We start from the raw sequence: 12,613 nt of genomic DNA on the forward strand, positions 1-12,613 counted from the left end.
TGCGTGACGTTACGAAACGCACGCACGTTGCATTTACTCGGACATTGATAACCCTCGACCTGTTGACCCGCTGCCGCTCGAGGGTGACCGGGGAACTCTTTAGAGAAAAGACGAAGATGGCGGCGAACGAAAGTAAAGTTCAGTCTCTCGCGAGAAGCTATGATTCTTCTTCTCGCACGCCTGATAAGTTGCGTTTGAACTTATTGAGGATCTCGCGAAAGAAAGCACACTTCAAGAAAGAACGAAAAATATTTTTATGAATATATATTTATTTTTATATTTAAAAATATATATAACTATACAATATATATATTTAATAATTTATATATAATTGATTTATATATTTTTTTCAAAAAAAAAGATGAGAAATATTTTTATAAATCTATATTTAAATTATAAATATATTATATATTTATATTTATAAATTTATATTTTATTTTTATAAATATAATTTTTAGAAACATATTTAAATAATGAAATTAATTAATAAGCGCGAAAATAGAAAGATTCTCTCTCTTGAAATGTGCTTCTCGATGCAGAGAACTTATGAAAGTTTCCATATATGAGATCAGAACGAGGACTCACCATAATGGCGATGAGATGTCGGTAGTCGTAAGGAAGTGGTCCGTCACCCCGAAGGATGAAATGCTGAGTCCGCAGGAAATGTTCCAGGTACGATGGATGCGATGACATTACCCTCGAGACATGATCCAGCCTGTTGTTCTGTACGAAGGCATCCATCAACAGCACATGCGTCTGTAACACAATCAAAGCACGTTGCACATAAATGAAAGCGTACACGTGTCACGTATATTAAGATTAAAAATGCTTCGCACAACATATACGTATATATCCCGCAACACAAAATACTTGAATCTGATAATACTTCAGACATAATTAATGTCGAGAGATAGAGAGTGCGCGCGACAAGAGATATATAATGGAATTTAATTAAAAATTCAATCATTACAACGGATTATGGAAATTATCTTCAACATTACTTATACGCTTCGTCTCAAAACGAGTTAGAAAAAAATTATTTTTTCGAGTAGAAAGGTATGTCATCCCCGCATTAGAATCTATTCGGATAATTAGTCAATCCGGTCACATTACTTGTAGTTGTGTCTAAAACCCGTTAGTCGTTCCCGCTGTCTCGCGATAAATTTTGAACATTAGAAAGTCAGCATATTTTTTTTCATCTATGTATCTGCATACACAATGACGCGAATTGATTCCACTACCTTATCATCACTTTACAGAGCTTGTATCGTCATGACAAGAGCGAAAGGGGGAGGAGCAGGAGGACACATTGATATGCGTTGATCGCGATATCAATTACATAATCGCGTTTGCAACACGTGCTCGAATATGGAGGAGCGGAATATCCGGGTCATCCGAAAGCAATCCGCGCAATCAGGTGTTTGCGTTGCATCATTCGACAGTTCGTCTTGACTACAACTGATTAATATATCACCTCATGCCTTTGTGCGTATGTCGCGAGAGATAAGGCCGCAACTAAAGTAGATATCAGTATACATTATAGCTTCGCGCGCAATAGACAAATTACATTAGGATGTATTTGATGTTCGTTACAGCTTACGATCGATAGACATCAGAACATGTACAAGATTATTGCAGAAAAATATTATTTGAAGAAAAAAGAAAAGATCTGTCATCAAAGAGGATTTGGATATATCGAGATCTATTGACGTGCAAATTGAATGTAAATGTTTACACTTCCTAATGTCATAATACAGAAAATAATCCCATTGTCGTGGAGAATGAACAAACGTGACTTTTCCCACCGAGTCACGTTTCTCGCCGCTCAATAATGCGATTTACCGGCTTATTAATATTTATAGTTCCTGTTTGCCAGTTTCTTGTATTACCAATATATTGAAATCAACTCATCCGTTATAAATATTCCGCCTACTGTCAAACTTATTAGCCAAAAGCTTTCGCCGGTCGGAAGAGCCATTCCCGGTGATCGATGAACGCTGACGCAATCGCATTTTAGGATCGCCTCATACGTAGGTATCAGAGGACGAGAAATGTACGACGAGTAAACACGATCGTTCATCATGCGCGTGCTCGCATTACGAAATCGGCGAATCGCTCTCGTGCAAATCGATCGGCTCGAAAAATCATTTGTTTCTCCGCGAGGTCAGAGGTTTATTTAGACATTCGCCTCCTACTAATCGTTCCTACGATACATCTCTCTTCCGCATGCGTGCGAAAGCTCCTTCACGTGTGAACGCTCATTAGTTTCTTTTTTTTTTTCTTCTATACACGCAGAAAGAATACGAATGTGCTACGAAAACCTCGGCGACTCGATATATAAAATATTTTCTCTCCTACGCTTCTTTATGGAGAACAGGACATAAATTTTCTTGGTAACAGAAAATTAAATAAATTTCAATTCGAGATTTGTATTAAAAATAAAAATAAAAGAGATTTATTTCGTTTATTAGTGTTGTACCAAATTTATTTAATTTCCCGATAATTAATTTTCCTTGAAATTTATTAATTATACACAGGATACAAATTTTATTTGGTACAATAACAAGAAATAAAATAAATCTCAAATTGAGATTTATTTACTTTCCTGGTAATTAATTTTCCTTGACATTATTAGTTGCATGTTGCACAAAGCACGAATTTTCTCTGGTACGATTCCAAGAAATTAAATAAATCTCAATTCGAGATTTTTATTAAAAATAAATTAAATAAACATATAAAACTAAATTCAATAAATCTCAATTCAATTATTTGTAATTAAAATATTCGAGATTTTTATTTTTAATAAAAATGTTTGTTAAAAATTAAAATCTCAAATTGAGATTTATTTAATTTCTTTCTCTATCATATCAAAAAATATTTGTGTCCTGTATAGAACTAATCAGTTCAAAGGAAAATTTAAATCTTCCTTAAAATTATGACAATCAGGCTCTTTTACTAGCCTGTTTAAATTTAAATATGATTTTCGACATATAAAAATTGCTCAATATTTGCAAATTAAGTTTCAATGATATCTATACAAGTAGGGTAAAAGAGAATATGTTTGTTTCTTTTTTTTAAAAAAGAGCGCAAATAGATGATAATTCTGATCAATATCTCTCGCAATATCTTGACAATCGACGACGAGTATTATTTCGCAAGTCATCATTTTCATATATCGGCTGCTTAGTCATTAAAACAATTGTTAACACATTGTTAATATATATGTTACCTACGCATTATCGATGTTTATTAGCAATTAAAAAAATATATCTAGGAAATTATCTTATCGATTTTCACATCCTGCTATGGCATTTGCGAACGTCACGCCCGCGAAGCCAAGTGATAAATAAAATACTGACCGAGCCAATAAGCATTTAAAGTGTAATTTATGCGACTGTCGACGAACGAACTGAAAGTAAATAGCTATATGATACAAGTGTACACAAATGCAGGCATGATTTGTCCCGCAATGATGCGGTCGACCTTGTAATAGGTCGCTAACCTATGTGCAAACATATATATTATATACATATGTATAAAATATATAGAATATATGAATATAGATATATATATGTATAATAAATAAAATTATATATAATTATATAATTATATATAATAAATAAATTAAATTATTAGGCATGCTAATGCATAACATTTTAGGGTTTTATTTCTCTTATAATACACAGACGTCGAAGACAGAAAGCTTTCACGCTTTCGGTTGAAGGAAATGTCATACGATGTTCACCGGATATATGCAAACGGGAAACGCCGTGTCATCCATTATAATCGTCATAGAACAACTATCGTGAACACTAAGTGCGATAATAAAATAGCGGGACACGATTTTACGTGACGATGAGAAACGTCACGTCGAAACTACGCGTTTCGGCTTCGAATCCGTTATCATTCTTACTAATCGGATTACGATTGAAGAAGAAAAAGGAAACCAGCTGAGATTACGCTGAACGTTATTAATTACATTTGCATTCGCTCCTCATGCGATCTCGATTTCCCCGAAACTCGATGCAAACAAGCGAAACAAAAAACGGAATTAAATGAACGCGCTTACGGAGCTAAAATCAACACCGCGGAATGATTAATCGAGGAACTCGAACACGCGCGCTTTCGATCATTTATTATCATTATTATTATTGCACGTTCGATTACGAGAAAAAAAAATCTTATCCGAGCGTCAGATTCAGCTGCAATTCTCACCAGACATCGAGATCGATGTAAAAGTTTATAAATAAAGGAAGGAAAGAGAGTATATACCTATAATATATATCCTATGGGGTATATAGGGCCCCCTCTTTCTCTCCTCATGTGTTGTAAAAATAATTATCAATCTTTATAAAAATAAGTATCGAGATTTTTTTTTTCTTTTTGTTGCGAAAATTGTATTCCAGGCATTTAATTAGTCGAGACTTATACAACACTGCATTCATGTAAATTCATGTAAATCAATGCAGGCGCGCTTGATTGAGATTCCTTTTGCGTGCTGCAGGAAGCTGAGAGGGTCTCGCATTGTTAGCGAATTTCGCCAAATTTTCTTCGTATTTTCTTTGATATTCGCAAGCTTTGTTCTAAATTCAAGCTAGTTTTCATTTACGACCCCGCAAACTTACGTTTCACACCCCCACGTTACATTTCCGCCAATTTATCGAGCAGGTCGAACACGTGGACTTGCGCTGTCATGTATACAAAAGTGAATTTAATAATCGAGAGCTGTGTGTGTCTCGTTAAGGAATCGGCTCGTTTATTATTAAGCGACGTTTGCGTTTACCGAGAGAAGTTCGGGATCAACGCGTCGGCGGAAATAACAGATTACTCAGTGTCAGTTAACCAACGTGACGGCCGGAAATTGCGAGAGTAGTCCCGAGTACTCGAAACAATTTGCTCGATACTTTTCGGCAGGCCTTGACGAGAACGCGCTCCTCCAAAAGAGAGAAAAAGATTCTCCGAGAGAAATATATATTCGGTTTTTAAAAATTAACGCCGAACGTGTGAATCATCTCCTTCAGTCGTTTCCAAGGTTTATCGGGAAATGTATCTTTACTGACTGACCGTCACACATCATTTTATTGGCTCCGACTCCGTAAATGTTTTACTGTATGCCATCATCGCAAGAAAACGCACGCGAACTGATATTAATATTAATATACCGACCATTATCTAACACACGTATACACACTCGTCATTTTACTACGTAAACATCTGCTTGATGACCCGGTTCGTTCTCTCGAGTGCCAGGTATTTTTCTGCGTTACGTATTGTCGAACATAAAAAAAAATAATCTATACGCGTACACAATCTGTATTGCGATATATATACATACACACATCGACAATCGACAGTCATTAACCGTTAAACACTGGGACATGTGACGCCGGAGAGACAAGTTGTTAAGTTGTTTTCAACATCAAGTCTATTTTTTCGCGGCGTATATTTTTTTCCACCCGGTTAAATTAGCTATCAGCTATTCATCGCGCAGGCGTTGCTTTCAGGGACTCTGCGAAATTACCGTTTTATTCCGACCTAACCGGAACAATTCCATTGATGAAGTTATTTGTGTGGACATAAGCTTTGCACAGAGAGAAATTCTCTCTCCATCTATCTATAACTCATATATGTATTTCCTCGTAATTTTCTCCGCTGACATCACGGATCCAAGGTAGCTTGCGATTGAAACCCGGGTATAATTTTGCCGAGTTCAATTTTCGAAGCTACAAACTGGTAGAAATGATCTCTCTATGCTTATTTGCGATCATGGAAACGCGACGATTCAATGCAAGATTCTCTCTTCCGCCTCTATGTGTATCTAGAGCACCGGAAATTGAGATCTCGTCGAAATTATAACGCTTTGTCTAGAAAATAGTCGACATAGATATCTGCTAGATATCTGATAGATAATACATCGACTGCATTAATTCATGCATTTTCTATTCCAATCCTCCATTTTCAACACTATATATATATATATATATATATATATATATGTATATATATAATTTTCCTATTTTATTCATGGGTGTGTGAAGTTGGCACCCTTATGTTATGCTATCATAGTTCTGTTAAGAGTTCTGAGTTATTTACCTGGAACCATAGGAAGAGTTCTTGATAATTTTTAGAAATAGTTCCGGTCATTACGCTAATGAAAATCAGTTTAAAAAAATAGGGGTGCCAACTTCACATTCTTTTACACATCGAGTTCCAATAGTTTTGAGCAGAGTTTTAAAGTTCTTTCAAATAGTTATATAGTTCTTGATTATTTTTTGAAAGAGTTCTGCAATTTTTAGATAAAAAAACGTATCTTCAATATTGAAAGTATGTTTTTTTATCTCTATAAAAACTGCAAAACTCTTTCAAAAAATAATCAGGAACTATAAAACTATAAAACTATTAAACAATTTAAATTTACTCACCTCACGATTGCTCCTTTGTTGCTCGATGCATCCACGGGCCTCCTCCTCGTAAAAGTTTCGAAACACTTGCACTCGCGTTACCTTTTTTCGTTCGCGACCCGCGGCGACGCCCGGGTTTCAGCTATCACAAGCTTCGACGCGTTTCGGTAAAACGTGAGACTCGCGAGAGCTTATTCGCGCGCGAATAAAACCGAAGCTCCATTTTCGCGTCGCCGCTTTTTCCAAGACCCACTTTTCGCAGGGGCTTATCGAACGAAGATGATCAAGAGAGCGACTTCGCCGCGACGCACTCAAGTCGCCGAAGGACGCAGCGAGACGAACATTGAGCGCGATTACGATGTCGGTACGTGCGACGCGATCGGATTTATACGATAATTAACCGCCAAAGACGCTAATTAATACACTCGTCCTTTCGCGAGCCGGCAAGAAGCGCGCGTTGATCGCACGAATAATCGAAGAAGAGCACTGGAGGTGGAGCTAGACTGGCACTGCCAGGTTTGGAACGCGCAACGATACGTCGCGACAAGTCGTAGTGGTGGGGCATTGTACGGGTCGCGACGTGGGAGCTCGGCGAATCACGTCGCGACTGCATGCCCCAACCAGGTCGTAGTAGTGGAAGTATGTAGTCGCGACGTGATTCGCTGAACCTCGCACGTGCGTTGCGTCGCGACAAGTCGTAGTGGTGGGGCACTGTAAGGGTCGCGAGGTGGGAGCTCGGCGAATCACGTCGCGACTGCATGCCCCAACCAGGTCGTAGTGGTGGAAGTATGTAGTCGCGACGTGATTTGCTGAACCTCGCACGTGCGTTGCGTCGCGAGCCCTACAATGCCCCACCGACTTATCGCGACGTGTCGTTGGTCGTTGCGCGTTCCGAATCTGGCAGTGCCAGTCTAGCTCCACCTCCAGTGCTCTTCTTCGATTATTCGTGGGATCAACGTCGCGTGCTTCTTGCCGATCCGCGAAAGGACGAGTGTATTAATTAGCGTCTTTGGCGGTTAATTATCGTATAAATCCGATCGCGTCGCACGTACCGACATCGTAATCGCGATCGCACACGTGAAATTCATTTCGTCGATCGTGATGAATCGCGCTCAATGTTCGTCTCGCTGCATCCTTCGGCGACTTGAGTGCGTCGCGGCGAAGTCGCTCTCTTGATCATCTTCGTTCGATAAACCCCTGCGAAAAGTGGGTCTTGGAGAAAACGACGCGAAAATGGAGCTTCGGTATAATTCGCGCGCGAATAAACTCTTGTGAGTCTCGCGTTTTACCGAAACGCGTTGAAGATTGTGATAGCTAAAACCCGGGCGTCGCCGCACGTTGCGAACGAAAAAAAATAACGCGAGTGCAAGTGTTTCGAAACTTCTACGAGCAGGAGGCCCGGGAGGCATCGGGCAACAAAAGGAGCAACCGTGAGGAGAGTAAATTTAAATTGTTTAATAGTTATATAGTTCCTGATTATTTTTTGAAAGAATTTTGCAATTTTTATAGAGATAAAAAACGTGAAAAACGTTAAAGTTCTGAATCGTACTCGATAAAACAAGAAAAAACGTGAAAACTGCACGGCTCTATCTATTATAGTTTCGAAGAGATTGATTTTTTAAAATTAATACACTTTTACGAAACATTTAGAAAATCACGAACTCTAACGTTTTTAACGAGAACTTGATATTTTAGAAATATCTTCGATATATATTGAAGGTATACGTTTTTTTATCTAAAAATTGCACAACTCTTTCAAAAAATAATCAGAAACTATATAACTATTTAAAATTAAAAGAACCTTAAAACTCTGCTCAAAACTATTAGAATTCGATGTGTAAAAAAATGTGAAGTTGGCACCCCTATTTTTTGAAACTGATTTTCGTTATCGTAATGACCGGAACTATTTCTAAAAATTATCAAGAACTGTTCCTATATATAGTTTTAAATAACTCAGAACTATGATAGCATAACATAGGGGTTCCAACTTCACACACACACACACACACACCCTTTATTCATTCGTATCAGAAACTCTGCATTTTCCGCTACAAAATATATATATTAAAATTATAGAAATTATTATATATTAAAAAATATATATTTTTTTAAATATATAATTTGTGAATTCCTCTTCCGCTCTTGCATCTTTTCGAGCTGCCGTCTAATATCTTATTTACGTCTAATTTATTAATTTTTTATTATGTGACGTATGTATACATGTAATATTTTATATGTACGTCAACATATTGTCATTGTATTGTCAATTTTATATTTAGAATTTTTTGTTTCCTAATATTTCTTAATTAATATCTGTCTCTTATAATTACTTCGTATTTGCGCATTATATTTTCATATTATATTCATTAATCATACTATATTATATACATATAATGCCTTTCTTTTTTTTCGCTCTTCTCATTAATATATGTATATAATACACGTGTCCGATACTTGCAGTTATTTCTAGCATCTTCTTCGGTCAAGGAGGTCGTCTCCTCGAGAGATTAATTAATTAATTAATTATAAAAAAGAAAAAAAACGAGAATAATCACAACTCGAGATGAAAGATAAGTCGCGCGATTGGACGGGACTTGCTTCGCGAAAATAGCTAGCTACGTCACAGGACGTGGTTAGATATTACTCAATTAACTCGTATACGCGATTTGGCAAGTCTCCCTCTCTCTTTACCTTCTCCCTTCGAGAGAGGAACCCCTTTTTCTCTTGGCGGAGACTCCTGGCGATCGGCCCGAGAGACTCGCCTGAGACTTGGTGGCGAGATCCGGTTTCCTCGACCCTGGCTCACCCACCCCTCTCGTCGCTGCTTCCTAGGATTTCGCGTCACGTCGAGAATTTTCCTTCGCCAAATATGCGCGCGCGCCATGCGATCGAATGTCATTTACTTCGAGTGACCGTATATCTCTCCGTACGTGACTAGGACAATGAAAGAGTGCCGGAAGCTCAATTTTTAAAGAAAAACAAAAAAAAACAAAAAAGAGGACTCAACTGCCCATTCCCCCGGGTCGAATCGTGATGATCCCCGGAAAACGACTGAAGAGTAAAAGCCAGAAAATTATGCTACGTGATGTCAGAGAAAGTAGCAAGACGTTTTTCTCGTGCAGGGAGATAATGCAAACTCTATATAGATCGTCGTCGAGAGAAAAGTGGCGAAAAATCTTCCAGAAACCATCAACGTCCGATTCCTACCAGAATCGTACATTTTTACAGTCAATAGGCAATAAACGGGTGATATATATGAGACAGTACGATACGTCTCCTTCGCCTTTCATTGTATCATTATTGCGATATCCATATTTCATAACCGACGTTTTTCTCTCTCGACAATGCACGAATGAACGAATATATTTCTTTTCGTAATGATACATTAAACGCTATATTGTCCATTGTCAGTCGCGGCAATAATTACTGGAACAAAGCCGCGTAAATTATGTATGCGACACACTAAGGACACACGTATGTATATGTGTATGTATATATAGGTATGTGGGTCGGTGTCGCGGCTAAAAAATCCGGCTGAAAATTTCGTCAACAACGGAAACGACGTTACATTCTCGTAAGAGAGAGAGAAGAAGTTCCGTTGAAAAGAAGGCTCTCAAACATTTACGGTTCTCTAATAAAATAAAACCGAGAAAATCGCACTTTTATATTTTTCACGCTTGCTTCCGAATTTTTTTCTCCCATGCATTTACAAATTTAACTGAGGCAAAATAAATGACCGAGATATTTGAAGGTCGTTAAAATTCACACGTTTGCATCTCGTGAATGAATCTTTAAATAAAAAAAAATTTGGTCCTAAAATTGAAGAGAATCTTCAAGGACGTAGGAGAAATCTTTCGCGAGAAGATGGAGACCACGTTTGAGTTGTAAATTAGCATCTGTGAAAAAGTTGCGGTACAAGATTTACGAAATTACAGTGTATCTTATGATTAAGCTAATACATTTCAAATAAGAACCGCAAGAGAGAAAGAGAGAGAAAGAGGATCAATATCCGATCCGATTCGATACGATCTTTCGAAGCATAATGCATCGTTTCGATGCGGAGAAAGAAAAAAAAAGAGAGAAAGTCTGAACTTCTTTATAATTCCACGATATAGAGAGGAGTCTTGGAATATCGTTGCAAGTCGAGCGGGACATGCTCCTTGGGACCTTATTGGCAAAGTTTATAATACGGAGAATTGTAATTTATGCGCCGAGTGTGTACGGTGCATGATTTATATGGAAAAGTGCATAGAGTACATTTGCCCGAGCGAAATTATCGCGCAAAGTTGCACGTGTATATAGTAACGAGACGTTGCGAGAAAAAGTTTCGACCTTTTATCGATATAAAATCACGGATATTAAAGCCGAGCGAATTTTTAACAACGGCAATTCGAGCTCGGAAAATTTTCTATCGCTATCTTATATTGTTCCACGCATGCGCATATATTTTATAATTTTTTATTATAATTTGACTATAATATTATATATATATAATATATATATTATTTTTTATATTTAATATTATAATATTATATATAAAAATCAATATATTATAATTTTTTTATATTTTAATGCTTCATATTTATATAATAAAAATATTATTTAATTAATTTAATTAATTACCAATATTTTAATAATTTTTATATTAATTTTTTACTATAATTTTCTAAATGGCTCGAGTTGGCGGAAACGAAATCAGTCGGCGGCTGTCTTTTTGGAATGTCACGGTCGCGTAATAACACGAGCAAGATCGGAGAACACAGAACTAGAGCTAATAACAGTGCGAGATTTTGCGTGGGCGCGATAGAGCGGAGTAAATAATTTGCCCCGAGAAAGAGAAAAAAAAATGCCACGTGCGTCACCGACATTTATCGCGAATAAACACCACCGGCAGCATCCCGGAGATCGTATGTTTGTCATTTGTATGAGCGCTTAAGACGCGCGAAATGACGCGACCGCTTATGTGTTTGCGTGTATATATATATATATGTGTGTGTGTGTGTGTGTGTGTGTGTGTGTGTATCTGTACACAAACACGAGGCCTTGCCAATCGCCCCGCTATATTTACGCGGCCTTTTTATTTCAGCGCGGTTATTTACCACGCGAACTTAACATTTCGCTTCGATTGCAGCAACGCGAGGTTGCAAAGTGCAGCAAAGAGAAACACACGTGACAGTCGTCAACACACATTACATCCATCCGGGTTAAAAGCGCAGGTGACGAAGGGAGTATTTTCTTGGCAAGGGTTGTGCGCGAGAATTTCTCAAGAATTTCATGTTTTAATTATACGAACGACGTGCGAAGATGACGTGAACACGCGATTTCTCCTGAATTAGTGCGCTTCTTAACGATATTTTTAAAAAATCTAGAGAAGTTGGGTGCAAATTTACGAGATATCTTATATATATATATATGTGTAGGTACAAATTTATTACACGATGTAACGACGTTTCACGTTACTCGGGCGATCATTAGTAATTTAATTTTGAAAGCGGCCTCGCTCGCCTGCCTTCAATTGCCATAATTTCACCGAGTATTCCCCACGTGGTGGTCCATTGATCAACCGCGACCATCGGCGGAGGCTGATCATGATTGCGGTTCGATTATCGCACACCGAGAGAGAACGGAGAGAGTCCCGATAATCTCCCCGTAATAATACAGGCGAATACTTTTTTTCTCAGTGTCGCGCCGGGATTGCGAAATTATTTAACGATCGGTGGCAAATGGTGATTATCTATGCGGGAGATGTGCGACGACGTTGCGAGCACATGTAAGAAGCAAATAAAAAAAAACAGCCAAAGCTCAAACGTGTTGCCATCGGTCTCTTATGGGCGTATTGTCACGTATTGTGCGCGAGTCACAATATGTTTTTCTAATCGATTTAGTCACGCCACGTCTATTATCATATAGTTATGCGGCGCGTGCGCATAAATAATAATAAAGTTATTTCGAAAATACGGACAGAGAATATATGCGGAGTCGTTAATCTTGATGGCCTGAGAAGAAGGGTTCGAATTGCACCTATGAATTTTCAGTGTCGTCGGTTTACTGCGCGGAAAGTCCTGAATCTTTCGCCATCAAGATAACTCTTCTGTCAATGCATTATCCGAGTACAAACTGTGTTTTTGACACATTGCACAGTAATTTTTTTTTTTTATAGCAGCTGTTGGGCGTTGAATATTTTTTATTTTATATAAAATATAATTATATAT

The 12,613-nt window shown here is 37.7% G+C and overlaps 1 protein-coding gene across 2 annotated transcripts in view; it reads right to left on the bottom strand.

Moving 5' to 3' along the window:
* The window catches only part of Sesn (Sestrin), a 211,286-nt gene that overhangs the window by 14,448 nt on the left and 184,225 nt on the right, over window positions 1-12,613 (bottom strand). For both annotated transcript variants that reach the window (XM_083053222.1, XM_083053223.1), the window contains one exon: window positions 586-756. In XM_083053222.1, coding sequence (XP_082909348.1) covers window positions 586-756 — 171 coding nt within the window. The remainder of the gene's footprint in view (window positions 1-585; window positions 757-12,613) is intronic.

The sequence above is a fragment of the Prenolepis imparis genome, unplaced genomic scaffold (genome assembly GCF_030444845.1).
Source record: "Prenolepis imparis isolate NDT839.2.m4 unplaced genomic scaffold, iyPreImpa1.0 SCAF_13, whole genome shotgun sequence".
In the NCBI taxonomy this organism is placed as follows: domain Eukaryota; kingdom Metazoa; phylum Arthropoda; class Insecta; order Hymenoptera; family Formicidae; genus Prenolepis; species Prenolepis imparis.